Genomic DNA, 16,275 nt, shown 5'->3' with positions numbered 1-16,275 from the left:
AGCGATATAACGTATGAAAAATTCCAATCAAGTAATGGCGCTTTTTAATAAAAATCAGGCGCCATTGATTCCTTCATGTATGAAGGATTACTTGAAAACAAATTTAGCTTTGATAAAATATCACACTTGGATCAAATCGATTCAAGCCAAGTGATAGAATTTCTGGATCAAGTTGGACTGTCCTTTAATAATTCTATTCATAGCTTAGCATTGTTCGATTCCCAGATAAGCTATTATTTTGGGAAGCCTCACTGAAAGAGGAAAGTGAGATTCTAGGAAATATTTAAAGGTTCGTTCATGATTTTTTGCCTTTTTCCGAAGTTGATTGAGTTGTTGCCGTCGCGTTTTCCTGGAATTTTCCTTAAAACAATTTTGTTCAAGCAAAATATAAAAAGAAGCTTAACCTAAGTGTCTTTTTTAACATTTTATATGTTACGCTTCTTCAATAATTTTGTTTGCAATTTTTTTAAGACTTTATCATGCATATACTAATGGCACTACAACCTTTAAAGTCAGAATTCTGTATCTGTTCCCTGATCATTTCTAATAGGTAAGTAGGTAATCAACTATCTGTGCCTGACAGACACCATCGACGTTGAGTCTAAGGCATGTCGGTTTCCTCACGATGTTGTCTTCAACAGAGCGGGTGCGAAAATAGAAAGTCCATTCGTGAAAAGCCGGGGTCGAACCTATGACCATAGAGATGAGAATTACACGTTGAAGCCACGAGGCCAAAACTGCTCTCCATTACTCCATACTTTATTGTACTTCGTTAGTATTAAGTCCTAGTACCAGTAAATACACACTTCTGTATATGTAACACTTATCATATACCCTAATACGTGTACATACATTTATATTTAGTATGTATTGTCTGAAGTAATGTTATCAGAATTATAATCGTTCTGTCTACTTTTTTATATTACCTTTTTGTCATGTAAATATGTATGTTTAATATTATTTACCCTAAAGTGTCGTAATTACTCTCTTAAATAATTGGCAATTTGTACCTAGCCTAGTATATAGACAACGTTTCCTCGCATCGGATATCAGTAAATAAATCCTTAGTTATTTGTTAATTTATCATGATTTATTTCAATTTAGCGTATTACCACCATTAGAACATATCTAATATTATAAATTCTAGAAGGATTTTATACCTTAGTTATAGTTATACACATTACTTGGAGATTTACGTAATATTATACGATTCCCGGCTGTGCACCAATGTACTTTCTTTCTATGTGCGCATTTAACATTTGCTCAAACGGTGAAGGAAAACATCGTGAGGAAACCGACACGTCTTAGATCCAAAATGTCGACGACGTGTGTCAGGAACTGGAGGCTGATCAGCTAATTGCCTATTAGATTTAAAAAAAATGATCATGAAACAGATTCAGAAATCTGAGGCCAAGACCTAAAGAGGTTGTAGCGCCACTGATTTTTTTAATACATACATATATGATTAGGTGTCGAGAGTAACGATCTTGCGGTCGATCTTTCAATCTAAAAAATCAAACCAAAATGGGCTATTTTTTTTCTTCTATGGAGTGAATTAATTTAAATCGTGTATCGGTCTGTCAAAATGGATACTTTAAGTACTCAACTCCACCATATATTTTTTCCATTTGTCCTACTTTAAGAAACGATAACAAAAAAATGGAAAGAAACAATGTACTGTTTCGGAGTTTTGCAACCGGATAGGTGCTTAAGGTTCTCTGTACTAATAAAAATGTATAGTACTCACCTGACACTCAGAATCGCCAACATAACAGCAGTCCCCAGAAACTGAGGTCGGTTGCCACAGGTGCTCACCACTTACAGCTGCCTCACTCCAATCTGGTGTTGACCGTAGAACCCTGGGCCCTGTAGCTGCGCCGTCACTTGTCCGTCTGTAAAAATCATATTTATTATTAATATGTTCGCAAAATAAATTGCTTTGCAAACAGCTTTACAAACACTTCTTACTAACAGTTTAAAGTTAAGAGTTTTTTTAGTATTTTTAAACTTTGCTTTATTAGTGACGCTATTATAATGTTTACGGCTCAGATTCTGGGTGAAATAATGATATAATTCGCTAACTAACCATGACAATTACACATTTTAATATATATACGGTGTATAGATATAGACATCTATATCTTAACAATATAATGTAGTACAACATAATAATAATCTAAAAAAATTTATATAAAGTTAATTTTGACGAAAATGATTGACATGGCCTTTTCTTTGTCTAGATTTTGGCGCCATAAAGTGAGAATGATTTGAGAATGTTACATAGTGACAATCGGTCATTGCTGTTGTTGTCAATTGTCAATGTTACGGAGGATGACAACAAAATTGATCAATATAACGGTGTGTTGCCAATGAACATTAGAATCACATATTACTTACCTATAATACCTAGTCTTATATTAATAGTATATTAGACGTATATACATAAACGATAGTAGTTAGACGGCGATAAAATAAAACAATACAATAGAGCTAACACGACACAATGTGATTTCTTGAATTGCAAAGTATTATTACATTAGACACCACAACAACAAAAAAGTTTTAATTTAAAATGGTGTATTAAACTAAGAATTTTGTAACTTATTAAAAATATGGTTCACGTCATTCAATTTATAAATACTGGCCAAAATAAAAAAAAAACAAACCGAAAAAGAATTATTTAAAAAGACATTTGAAAATCGAATAACTATGAAATCCCGTGTATCACATCATTCTTTGGCTTGTCTTTACACGAATCAGTTCTTCGCTTAAAATTAAAATTGTATAAAAATTGTAAAGTGATACAAAATTTCAATTCTCTCTTGCGCGAACGGTTAATTTGTTTGCTTCAAAAGCTTGATTTCCGATAACTGGAACTATTTAAATCAGTCGCAGTATCTTTAAGATATTAAGTATTAAGATAAGAAGATGGATTGTGCTCATTGCAAGCGTACTATTGAAGGCTGTGCGTCTATCAGATGCAGCCGTTGCGCATCTCAATTTCACCTGGAGTGCGTAAGTAGCGAGGAACTGGTCGCCAGCACAAACAGTTGGAGGTGTTACAACTGCGAGACATCCTCCAACGACGCTCTATCTCCCCGTATTACTAACACACCTGTTCGTGTATAATTTTAGGTAAATGTGAAAAATCTTAATAAAATCGTTTTAAACGCTTAATTTTGGTGTATTTATATTATAAACAATTGCATATAGAAATCTGTAGTCTAGGTCAGGCTTGCTATATAAATTTATTACAGGTGAAGATAAAAGAAAAAGTACGTGCGAATAAATACAAACCTCTCGTTAAAAGTAAATTAATCAATAGTCTTGACGAAATTCAAAACTTATCCATTAGAACGAGCGGCGAAAAGTTTCTTGCCAGTTCTTGCCCGCCCCTGGATTTACGAACTGGTAGTAAATTTAGAATCAATTTAACATCTTTTCTGTTGACGTTTATAAGAGTAGGTTACCTACATGAATAGTTAATTTGAGTTTGAGATTGTTGCAAATTGTCGCGAATCATAACGACATGCTGGTGTGAACTTTTTTTAAAAAAATTGTGAAAGAATTTTTTATGAGATACGTCAATTCTATGTTAATGTCAAATAAAAATATATTAATGTCAATCACGACTATGGTTAGGTTAAACACATTTCAGTGATGTTTTTGAAGTGAAACTTCTTTAGAATCGTTGTGATTTCAAACCGGATGCAACGGAAAAGCGACAGTAAAAAGAGACAGAAACATTAATTCATATGATTTAACGTGGGAGAAAATGAGATAGATAAACTTCTTTAGAATCGTCGTGATTTCAAACCGGATGCAGCGGTAAAGAGACAGAAACATAAATTCATAAGATTTAACGTAGGAGAAAATGAGATAGGAGGCAATATACAGCCTCTCTTTACTGCCGCTTTTTCATTTGATCGAATTTTAAACTTTCGATGTTTTAGTTTTTGCCAAACTAAAGATTTATATTAAACTTATAAATTAAAATGTATCATTAAATATACTGTTTTTAAAGAACACACACATTTAGATAGTGAAAAATGATTAATTTATATTTGATTAATTATAAAAACTTTGCTTTTAAAGGTTTCACTTCTGCCATGTGTGAATTGCACATGTTTTTTTTTTAATATTTAAATTAAAACGTATAATGTATAAAGAACTTTATTTCTCATTACTAAAAAATATTTTGTTTACATGAGAGACCTTATATTAATGTATATATACGAGCGAGATACAGGTCGCCATAAGCCGTCTTAATTTTAGTCAACTGTGTTCATTCTAACATGCATCTTTACTGCCTTTTTAAATTTGTCAAACACTCCAATGCGAATTTGAGATGGTAATTGATTAAATAATTGCAGACCCTTATACCTAATAGGTTTCTTCATATAATTTGTACGCGGCTTCGGCAAGATAAGCAAACTCGCTTTATGCTTTTATTAATTTGTTTTGTCATGTTTCTAAGTTAGAAATTTTGTTTTTACATGCCATATTTCAATTATATGAAATGTGGCTTGACTAAACAATTATAAATTGAACGACGTACGGATTGAGGAATACATTTTGATATAGACCAAAATCTGCCTATAAGTGATTTTATCGTTTAACTTTTAACGGTTGAAAGATAGGAATGATTTTATATCTTGGTCAGAATATTACATAAGGTGTTGAGATACTTATGGTTAGCAGATTTTGTTGAAACCAAGAATATAGAGAATTTAGGTCTGAGCTTGAGCAACCATAGTCTGGATATTTATACAGAAATAAATATTTAAATTAAAACGTATAGAATATATACATACAATAGTGTGTATTTTTAGATTTTATTCAATTCCTCGTACCGAAAGGTTAATTTAAATAATGCGGACTCAGGATAACATAAACCTGTTTAATGCAAAGTCACGACCATTTTACTTCAAGGCCGAAGTAGACTTAATGTGTTAATTTAATTTCCATAAGATTTATTTGTTTAGTGTTCATTTGTTTGCCACGGCATATCTCTATAGAGAATGGCCATTCACGCACAGCCCCATTCGAAACATATGGTACATATTTTATCCGTCAAAAGTTAGTCGGGCCTTGCGTCATAACACTGACTGCGCAGACTTTAATCTTTTCTACTCTACTCCGGAATTCTGACACGACCGCACGCAAAAGCAGGTTCAGGTCGGAGTTTCTTGGTGCATAATTTATCGACTCTTCACTTTTTAGGCTCTGAATTTATTTTCGTTATTAGAATTTAATATCTGCCGTCCACCATATGACTGACTAGAGCAATAAATAAGGACAGTTTTATACTACAGCAGTACATACCTAGTCAAGCCTTGCCATGTATTGTTACTTGAATTGAAATGAAAATCATTTTTTTAATGGAGTAAAAATGTTAAATTTTATACCTATATATTTGTTAGTCTCAGCAAAAAATAAAACTATACGACTAGAATGGTCAACTTTGGTTTTTATACAGGCCTTTCCATAGAAAACAGCTGACGGCGACAGGTTTGATCAGCTACAATTATTAGAAATACTACGCAACAGAAATGAGGCCCAGCCCTCAAATGTTGTAGCACCATATTAAGAAACCAGTTGACTTTGAAACATAGATTGGGAGCCTCCTTATACAAACGAAATCAATATAATTAAAAACAATATTCGTCTAAAAGGTGGCGGGTGACATTGAATATTCGCTCGAAGTCAGCATAAATCTCCCGAGCGCGCTCCATTCGGCTGTCAGTTTTTTGGCGAATCCCTTTGAATGTTACAGGTGTGTGGGCGTGTTCACAACGAACTAATATTCATGAGACTATTCACATCGAGCGAAAATTCGATGTCAGTCTTAAAAGAAATAAAAAAGGACACGATGGTGACACTGTTATATACATAGTTTACGTGTTTTATTAATTAGAGATAAATGAGGTATAACTTTAAAGACCTTAAATCGACTGCCTCTGCACCCTTAGTATCTTATAAGCCTTCCCTTTCATTACCTAGCGTATTAAATAGGAAATGTCGGCTCAAAAGTAAGGCGGTTCGTGATACGTGTAATTGAACTAGATGACAGAACAATTACAACCAAAACACGTTGCTTTTTGTCGTCTGTTCTACAATCTCATCCGACGACAGCTGACATGACCCGCTACTTAACATTAATTCCCCCTGAACATTTTCATACGTCACTCGTGACACATGTAGGAATTCTTATCTAAACCCCAAATTTGTTTCATATAAAATTCTATCAAAAGAAACCTGTACAAGGAATCTATTAAACGTTTTAAATAAATTAATGTTGAATATTAAATACACAAAAACTATTCGTGACCTACGTTCGTGATATTAATTTATGGGTTTTTAATTATGCTTGCTTCGTGACGATAGTCTTGACAGTTAACCTCTTTATAACTAATATAATAAAACAATGTCAAATGTTATTTCTGACAGTTGACAAAAGTGTACTCAGGGGGTTTAAAGATGCCTTAGCAGTAGCGTATGTAGAGAACTTAATTTGTATGAAACTGACAGTTCGTGTCGACAAATTTTCATACAAATTCTTTTTGGACTTTCTACATACACTACTGTTAAGGCATCTTGTCTAAGCCCCCAGGGCCTGCAGACAAAATCTCTTTTTTGATAGCCGTGATCTAAAACGAAGTTGTATGGTCACGTATTAAAGAAGTTAATGTCATTCCTATACAAAATCCCAAACGCGAAATGACTAATCATCGAACCAATATATTATATAAAAAAATATATAGCTAAGAAAGCAAATGAATCGAGATATGGGTTTTTTTTATAATCTATCTTTGTACTTTTCCAGTTAAAAAAAAATATCGTAAGAATACTAGTGTTGTACTAGGATGGATCTGACTTTGCTAAGCACAATAGATACACTCCTGAATACATAGTTTGGTATAGTAGATATCTATCTATCTTTGTCAGATGACAACGGTGAAAGAAAACTTTCTGATGATTCCGGCAGTGATAAACCCGAACCTTTCTGTGAGTTGGTGTAGAGATGCATTCGCCCCAATCTTAAATATGGAATCAATAAGCAGAAAAAACATTAGCATGACAATGTTTTTTATGTGAACGTAATCAAACTGAAACCCCGGAAAAAATTTAAATTGGTATAATTAAGTTAATTTATAAAGCGAAAATTGACGTCGCATTAGCCTGAATTCTAAAAACTTTGTTTTCAAAACGCAAACAAAAGCATTTTCATATAGCGTGTATGCGAAATGTTTTGTTTCAGAATGCATGTAATGTAACGTCAGGGATACACTGGGCAACGTTTTGTTCAATAACATGCCGCGCAACATCGTGACGCAGAACATGTGAGCATGCTCTTTCTGCAGCGAGTATGCAACATTCTCACTTATGTTATACCTAGGCAGTGCCAATGCTAGACCATTCTCGAGTGACTCTTGAGGCCTACAGTGCGCTCAAGGAATAAATATTACAAAGCTCCGAAAAAATTTAATCTCCTAGATATGCTGACAAATTTAAAATCTCGCTAGGTCAACCGGCAATAGTGCCTCAGTTATAACTTCGACATTTCTGTCTACAACGCTTCTACTACGTCCTACTGAGTTCTGGCATACTTCTCACTTTATCACCTAGTGTATCAGTGGGTCTTATGGTTAACGTACACGTTATAACACCGACACCTGAGGCAGGCACAGAAGGAAAACAATGCAGGAATTAATATGATATAATAAATATGATATTTCATTTGACAAACTGCTATAAATTACAAGAAAATGTGAAACGAAATCATAAACAAAATAACATCGAATTAAAATTGAAACTCATTAAATAATAAGTTTACTCGGAGACTGTAAGTCAAGGTTATTAGTATTAATTGACTTCATACGCATACTTCTCACTTTATCACCTAGTGTATCAATGGCTTAAGCCTCTTTATATTATGCCTGTATTAGCAGCCTCCACGGTCCACTCGACCTCATTAACGGCTAACAAATCATGGACGCTCTAATACTAGCGATACTTCTACAGTTCTTCATTACCAGCAGAAGGACGGACGAGTGTTTGCATAACGAGCAAAATGTAGTACAAATAAGTAGTTTAGTATTATTTCTTTGATTTATATGCATTGTACAGTTAAGTAAAACTAATAATAATAATAATTTATATCAAGTTTGTTTCACAGGAAAATCTTATATATAATTGCCCTAGTTCTATAAACACTATTAGTCTGGTTTATATGATGCTGAACTAGATGTGAACCGGTATATATAGCATACAGAGCCTAACCCCTTAAATATATCAGACAAAAACTCTAGCATTAAGTACATAACTCATTGAAAACCTTATATCCTATAATTTACAAACTATTTTACAAGTAGTTATAATATGGTGTGGAGTGTGGAGTGTTCAAGATGTGTTTTCCATGTGAATAACGTGAGGGGGTGTAAGTGTGTGTGTGTGTGGGAGAGTGTGTTAAATACTTTATTACTCAAAAGAAAACTATTAATATATTATGTTTAAAGAACTTTATTTCTCATTACAAAACAGAAATATTTTATTTACATGAGAAACTTAATATTAATATGTATATAATATTATATACGAGCGAGATACACGTCGCCATTAGCCGTAACAATTTTAGTCAGCTATGTTCATTCTAACATGCACCTTTAATGCCTTTTTGAATTTGTCAAACACTCCAATATTACGAATTTGAGATGGTAATTGGTTAAATAATTGCACACCTTCATACCTAATAGATTTCTTCAAATAATTTGTACGCGGCTTCGGTAAGATAAGCAAACTCGCTCGACGAGTATTGCGTGTCGTTGTGTGTTTGATTTTTTTAAACGACAAGCAACTATGGATTGAGTTATTTAAATTTTTTTTTATCAAGATACAGGTGCTATATACGTACAGTTGTTTAATTGTCATAATTTTGGTTTCTTGGTAGATTTTATTAGTCGGTGTTAAAAAATTGTATCTAAATAATGATTTTATTAATTTATTTTGTAGTGTTTGTAAGTTAGAAATTATGTTTTTACATGCCGTACCCCATATTTCAATTAGATATATGAAATGTGGCTTGACTAAACAATTATAAATTAAATGACGTACGGATTGAGGAATACATTTTGATATTGACCAAAATCTGCCTATAAGTGATTTTAGTTTGGTAATTATGTGTGATATATGAAAGTTCCACTTTAAATATGTATCTATTCTAAGACCCAGATATTTTTCCCATTTTTTGTTAGTGATTTCAACGTCTTGAACTTTTAACGGTTGAAACATAGGAATGATTTTATTTTTTTTTGCTCTGAATATTACATAAGATGTTTTTGAGATATTTATAATATATTATAAATTTATATAAATAATATACTAAATAAATAAATGCTTTTCAAATTTTTATACATTAATCATGTCGCATATTTTTTGTGAGTTACGGGTGTATTAGCTGCCTACAATTTAAAACCTAGACAATTTTGGATAGGTCACTGATTTTAATGATATCCCGGTTATATATCATTATCATTGTTTTTGTTAAATTTTGTGAGTAACAATTATATCTTCCAAGCATCATCAAATATAATTATCTATTTAATTGAATATGTTATTAAATACACAAACTTTTTCTATCTATTAATTAAATCTAATTTCAATGTCAGAGAATAGCTGCGAAGTCAAACAGTATTAATAACCTTGACTTACTGTTTCCGAGTAAACTTAATATTCCTTGAGTTTCAATTTTAATTCAATGTTGGATTTTGTTTATCATTTCGTTTTATATTTTCTTGTAAGTTCTAGCAGGTGCACAAATTAAATATCATATTTATCGTATTATATTAATTCCTGCATTGTTTAAGTTCTGTGCGTGCTTCGGGTGGCGGTGTTCTAACGTATTTGTTTACCGTAAGACCATGTGATAATTGCGCACTTTGCAATAAAAGCAATGGAACGTACCTAGTGAGAGTCAGATAGCACCACGCCGTAGTAGTAGTTAATAGTATTTACATTCTATCTTCTGTTATTTTCATAACTTCTTATAGGGACCAATATCTCTTCCATGCATTTCCAATTCTTCTGTCTATTTCCCTTTGTAGTTGAAATAAACTTGAAATAAATTATTATTACTACTCTAGATTCTATCTTTTTATTCAGACGAAATTTTCTTCAACTATAAGCAATATTTTTTTTAAATTATAGAAAAATCTATATTAGTATTAAGTCTTTAAACGCAATACTCAACCGGTCGGCCTGTCAAGGTTAGGGTCCGGATACCGGTTCGCTGCTCGCAGACCGAATGACATTACATTGACGTAAGGCCTGTAATATTGTTTTATTGAAACATTTTAAAATAGTTCATTGTTTGGAAGATAAAGCGCTTTTTTTGCTTAACTTAACTTTACTTTAACTTGTCACGCGAACAATGTGAAAAAAGTGTCGATATGTGTTTCTCGGTTTCACCTTGACCTTGAAGACACTTTCGCTGTTTTGCACTATTCAAATATGAACGCATCCCGTAAGAAAATATTGCTAACATTGTTTTAATGATTATTATTAATCCATCGAATTCGATATGTTGTAACATTCCTAAGTAACAGTTAAATCAAATGAACGACTGGGTTGTGAGATAGCAGTTATTGACATTGAACTTTTTTTTAATTTAGACACGGCTCTGCGTTTACTACGCCATTGTATTTGTTTCTGGTCACGTAATTATTTCTGTATTACCATATAATACTCCACTTAAATACTCATCAACTAGGAAATTATTAAATTTATAGCAAAATAAACTATTTTAACACTGTTAGATGTTTAAATTTTAAACTAATAATAATAAAACTTTTGCCAACAATGTCGTTATAGTGAAATTTTAAAATGGCCTATTTTCTTATCTAACCCATATTTAAACTATTAATTTAAATATATGTACAAATACACATTTATCTTATCTTTTACGGAATCAAAATATCTTTTTAGACAAAATATAGTGTGTTAAAAATTTATACGCATTACAAAATTTATATTTGAAATAGTCGGTAAATACAAATCTTGCGAGAAAATGTCTCACGATAAGGTTACAATACGTTTTGAAATAGATAAAAGATAGTTTATCAAAAGCCATGTACTAACCTTTTAGGTTTTCTTTTGAACTTTAAATTCGGACACTTCTTAAACACTGAGAATGTAACATCCAATAAACCCATTTTAACACAAATACGATTTAGGCAATTTACGCGTAGTGCGCGGCGCGCGCGCTGTGACTAAGCGAGCCTCATGCCGATGAGGTCTGACAGCAATCAGTGGGCAGCGAGTACGCATACTACGGTAAATAAAACCACTGAACTGCAACTAGATGCAATTAATGTAAATTACTATTATTATTAAGTATTTATTTAAAATATGTCAAAGTAAACTATACTTAAAATTTTAAATATGGAATTTGTTGATAGAAGATTGTTGTGTTGAACGCGTTTGTATATGGAACTAAATCGAGTTGATTGTTTAAAGTTAATATAGGCCACATACGTTTTCCATATAAGTGCTTAGTGTAAAATGAATCGCTTAAACAGACAGAAATTCTCCATTGGACCATTTTTTTTATCGAAATGCATGTTCATAGTAATTTTTAAAGAACTTTATTTATCATTACAAAAAATATATTTTATTTACATGAGAAACTTAATATTAATATGTATATATACGAGTGAGATACACGTCGCCATTAGCCGCCTCAATTTTAGTCTACTATGTTCACAGTAACATGTTTAATGCCTTTTTGAATTTGTCTAACACACCAATATTGCGAATTTTAGATGGTAATTGATTTAATAATTGCACACCCTCATACCTAATATAATAGACTTGTTCTTCAGCAAGATAAGCTAAATTTTAACATAATCTTATTATTAATCTAATCTTACATATTATAATGTAATGGAAAAAAATAGTATTTGTTTGCGCTATGTTATGTATTATATAGTTCTGTGGTTCAAGTGATAACGCAAAAAGTGAAGATTTGAGCAAAGAAAACATCAACCAAATAGACCTAGTGTTTGGCGTGTCAACTGAAACGTGTTTTAGTAAAAACAATTCTCTAATATAGACGACGAACCACGCATTTATTTACGACTACTTATTTTTACAACAGTACTTGGTTTATTAACGAGTTAACCACAAATCACCTGACTTAATTACGTCACACAATAAACATGCAAAACCAGCTTTTATTTCTCTACAAATAAATCATAATTTACTTTTGCCTAGAGTGCTTTGAATTGTTGTTTCAATCTTATAAGCTGTTTTTATTTTTATTATGTGTGAAGCAAGGGCAGCTTTGACAACAGGAGGGTGTCACAGTCGTGGTCAAGTTAAAAACTTATACGTTTGTCATCATACAAAGTTATTATATTATGTTAAATACATAAATAGATAGTAGTTACATCTAGATGGTGACAAAATATTGATTTTTTTTTATAGAACAGGGGGCGGGCAGGAGGCTCACCTGATGTTAAGTGATGGACGCCGCCCATGGACACTCTCAATGCCAGAGGGCTCGCGAGTGCGTTGCCGGCCTTTTAAGAATTGGTACGCTCTTTATGTTAAATAAAATCATTATGTTCAATAAGTCCTGGAACCAGCTCAGCAGGGGGGTCATAACCCCATGAACCCCCCTAGATCTACCGTTGGTGTGAAGAAGGTTTGTTTGTGTGTAACCCTGTGCCTGGTTAAAGACTATGAACGTCTCACTACTATGAATGTTTGTCTTTTTGCCAAATTGTATTTGTAGTGCGATAAAAAGAGATATGTAATGTTGACCATATGTAGGTAGGTACGACACATCTTCAGCTACAGTCACAAAGATGACGTCATACCCACCGCGTTAACAAAATTATTCCGACTAAGTTTCTCGATCTGAGACACTGGGAGCTTCAGATCAGTCTGTGATTAGATTTGTACTCCTGAAGCGCACATGCTTCCTCCACAGGCGATTCATGAATTACTTTGTTGGCATGAGCCACTTAGTTTCTGCTTTGAAAGGCTTGGGTCGTTCAATTTACCGGGCTTTGTACCAACCCGAGCTACCAATTACATACAGGTTCTTGACGGTTTTCTAATTATTGTATTAGCCAAGGCTGGTTTTACTCAATTAATTGTTTAAAAACAAAGTCAAAATGATCGCAAGAAACGTGAGAGCAATAGACACGATATCTGATATATAAAATTCTTATGTCACGGGGTTAGTAACCGAACTCCTCCGAAACGGCTCGACCGATTCTCATGAAATTTTGTGTGCGTATTAGGTAGGTCTGAGAATCGAACAACATCTATTTTTCATCCCCCTAAATGTTATGGGTGGTCCACCCCTAAATTTTTTTATTTATTTTTTAGACAAAATTTTTCGTTTTTATTTTTTTACGATATACTATACATAATAATAATTTTCACCCCTCTACAATCACCCCTTATGTTTTTTTTTGTTAATTATAAACTTTAATTTTTTGGCACAAAAACATGGCAAAACAACGTTTGCCGGGTCAGCTAGTTATTCTATAAGTTGCTACGTTCTAAATACAGTTAACTAAATTTAAAACAAGACAATGAAATCGATATATTTAATATTGGTTTTATTATACACATGGCATGAGGTACAGAAAAGTGGAGCAAAAAAAAACTTGAGAGGTGTCAAGAGACACCCGGATGGAACGAAGTTCCTTTCGATTAATAGTGAAGGAATTGTAATAATTTTTTTGGTGGTAATAGTTTGTTTTCATTACTAACAAAATAATGTTATATAAACATAATCAGTAGTTTTAGGCTTTAGTAATAATTGGCTTGTGGTAACTGAAGTAGGTACATATGTTTGAATTCTACTTTATTTATGTCTTGAAAAAGCTGCATCGATGGTAGTGTTATATTTTGTTGTTTTTATTTCTTATCCCTAGGAAAAGAAAAAAAAGGTGTTCCAGGCTGTCACCCATCCAAAGTACTGACCTCGCCCAACGTTGCTTAACTTCGGTGATCGGACGAGAGCCAGTGTATACAACAACTATAGCAAAAAGTGTCGTTACAATTTTTCGTGAGATTTTTTTTCGTCTAACCCCTTTCACAACGCGCGATAAGGAACTTCGTTTCAAAACTACTTAACAGGTACAGCAAACCCAAAAGACGGAGACAACTCAGAAGGAGGATAGACCACATTAAAGAAACAGCAGGTGGTATATGGCAGATAGCGGCGCGGTGCAGAGAGGAATGGCGGGATTTGGAGGAGGCCTTTGCCAAAAAAGGGCACACAGATACACTAGAAGAGGATTAAAATGGAAATTTGTTTAAATGTAAATATAAAATGTATCTGAATAAAGGCTATTATTATTATTTTTAAAAAACCTCTCCGCATTATATATCCTTATAAAGAATACCATTAAACTCAAACTACATATAGGTAAATATGTACACTTATGAACGTCAAAAAAACAAATTAAATTAATTGTAAATTTGCATTTACAACCATTTCGCAAGTCAAGGGCGTAGAGCGGGTAAGAAGAACTGGCAAGAAACTTTCCGCCACTCTTTTCATTTCTCATTAAAGGTAGACCCGGGCAAGGTTATGTAATTAAACAAAATTTACATAGAACCATTATAGTGAGATAATAGATATTTGTGAACTTAAATCAACATTTAATTATTGATATTTAAAAATAATGTTTTAATTAAACGTAATTGGTGCTTTATAACGATTAAAATGAGTGGAATTTTATTTAAATTAATTAATTTTAGATCGAGCGCCGAAAATAAATAATAATAAAGTTTATTGAATCTTATAACAGATAATTGACTTCAAGTTTATAATAATAGAAGTATGTAGGAGGTTAGTCAAAACAAGCTTTGTTGAAGTTTGTTGCACTGGGCGTGGCTGAGGGAGAAAGCCCACGACATTTTTTTTAAAATGCAAAATACGAGACAGCACTAAATGGCACCTTGGATATTAATTTAGTTAGTGGGTTGTTGTTGTTTTTTTTTAATAGAATCTCGCTGTTGGCCTTAAGGGCCTTTACAGCTCAGCATGGGCTGTTTTGGCGAGCTTAGGTCGGCCTGAAAGGGGAGCATTCTCGCGACTCGCTAAAGGCCGTCTCCTGTGAGACTTGAACCTCGGCTTGGGGCGTCGCGGGGGGGTCAATCGCCTGACGGGCAGGACGAAAGCTCACTGGAGTGAGCGAAGTACGAAGTAAAGGTCCTCGCCTTCCCCGGGGAAGGCGGTTTTTTACCCTAATCTATTGTTTATGGCTACTGTCATTATAGTTGGCCGCGCGGTCGTCTTTTAATTTGTCGTTTGCTATTGTGATTGGATCATCCGGATCCGTTAGTATGTATCGGGGCCTCCTGCAAGCCTTTTTAGTCGAGAAGAGGAGTGGGTTGTTGTTGTCTTTCGTCGTTCTTTATGGAGGTCGTATGCCTTTGAGAAGATCTTCAATAGTGGCCGATGGGACAGTTCGCTTGTTCCCTATGAACTGCATAGTGAAACAGATTCAAATTGAATATTATATTGACTATAAACTAAGTACGTTTATGAGCAAAAGTGTAGTCATAATCGTTACAATAAATTCAGTTTACTTTTATCTTTCTATTACACGAAGCAATTTTTACAGTAATTAATATACATATATAATTAAGTCTGGCAACGCGTCCAGAGTATAATAAAAATAATTATTTAAAGTGAATGTAAACTTGTTGACACAAAACTGTTCAGGACTATTCAACTTTACATTGAAGTTGCAAAGTTATCTCACAACAAACAAAACTTTGTAAAGGTAATGCTAACAACTATGAACGGTAGTTTGTTAGAAACTTGAAGTATTACAATACATTGTGATTAAACGTAAGAGATTCATGTTATCACCAAATATTTTGTTAAGAGTTCTAGAACTAACCAAGTCTATTACAGCCTCACTTCTAGAATACATCGAGAAAAAACCTGTTCGCCTTTAAGCCGCTCATACAAGATTATGTTGCAGAGATTCACAAGATGGCAGGGTCCGGGAAAATGTGTATTGGTGTATTGAGGACCGATTCGGTCGCCAAACTCCAAAAAAGAACATTTTTTCGTTCCATTTTTTGTCATCCGTTTCTTAAACTAGGGCAAATGGAAAAAAATATATGCAGTTAAGTAGTTTATGTATCCATTTAGAAAGATCGATACACGATTTAAATAACTTCGCTTAGTAAATCCAAAGATAGCCAATTTATGACACTTCGAATGCATTTTATGACGAA

At 33.2% G+C, this 16,275-nt stretch overlaps 1 protein-coding gene across 6 annotated transcripts in view; it reads right to left on the bottom strand.

Annotated features, from left to right (window-relative positions):
- LOC110997025 (eye-specific diacylglycerol kinase) overlaps nucleotides 1–16,275 on the bottom strand; it is an 84,925-nt gene that overhangs the window by 49,872 nt on the left and 18,778 nt on the right. For 4 of the 6 annotated variants that reach the window (XM_045633005.1, XM_045633008.1, XM_022264967.2 and 1 more), the window contains exon 2: nucleotides 1,748–1,892. In XM_045633005.1, the coding sequence (XP_045488961.1) occupies nucleotides 1,748–1,892 (145 nt within the window). Of the gene's footprint in view, nucleotides 1–1,747; nucleotides 1,893–11,136; nucleotides 11,298–16,275 lie in introns of those variants that run through there. The other 2 variants (XM_045633007.1, XM_022264968.2) reach the window with 1 other exon arrangement.

This window comes from Pieris rapae, chromosome 22 (assembly GCF_905147795.1).
Source record: "Pieris rapae chromosome 22, ilPieRapa1.1, whole genome shotgun sequence".
In the NCBI taxonomy this organism is placed as follows: domain Eukaryota; kingdom Metazoa; phylum Arthropoda; class Insecta; order Lepidoptera; family Pieridae; genus Pieris; species Pieris rapae.
This window is presented reverse-complemented; position numbering and strand designations above follow the sequence as displayed.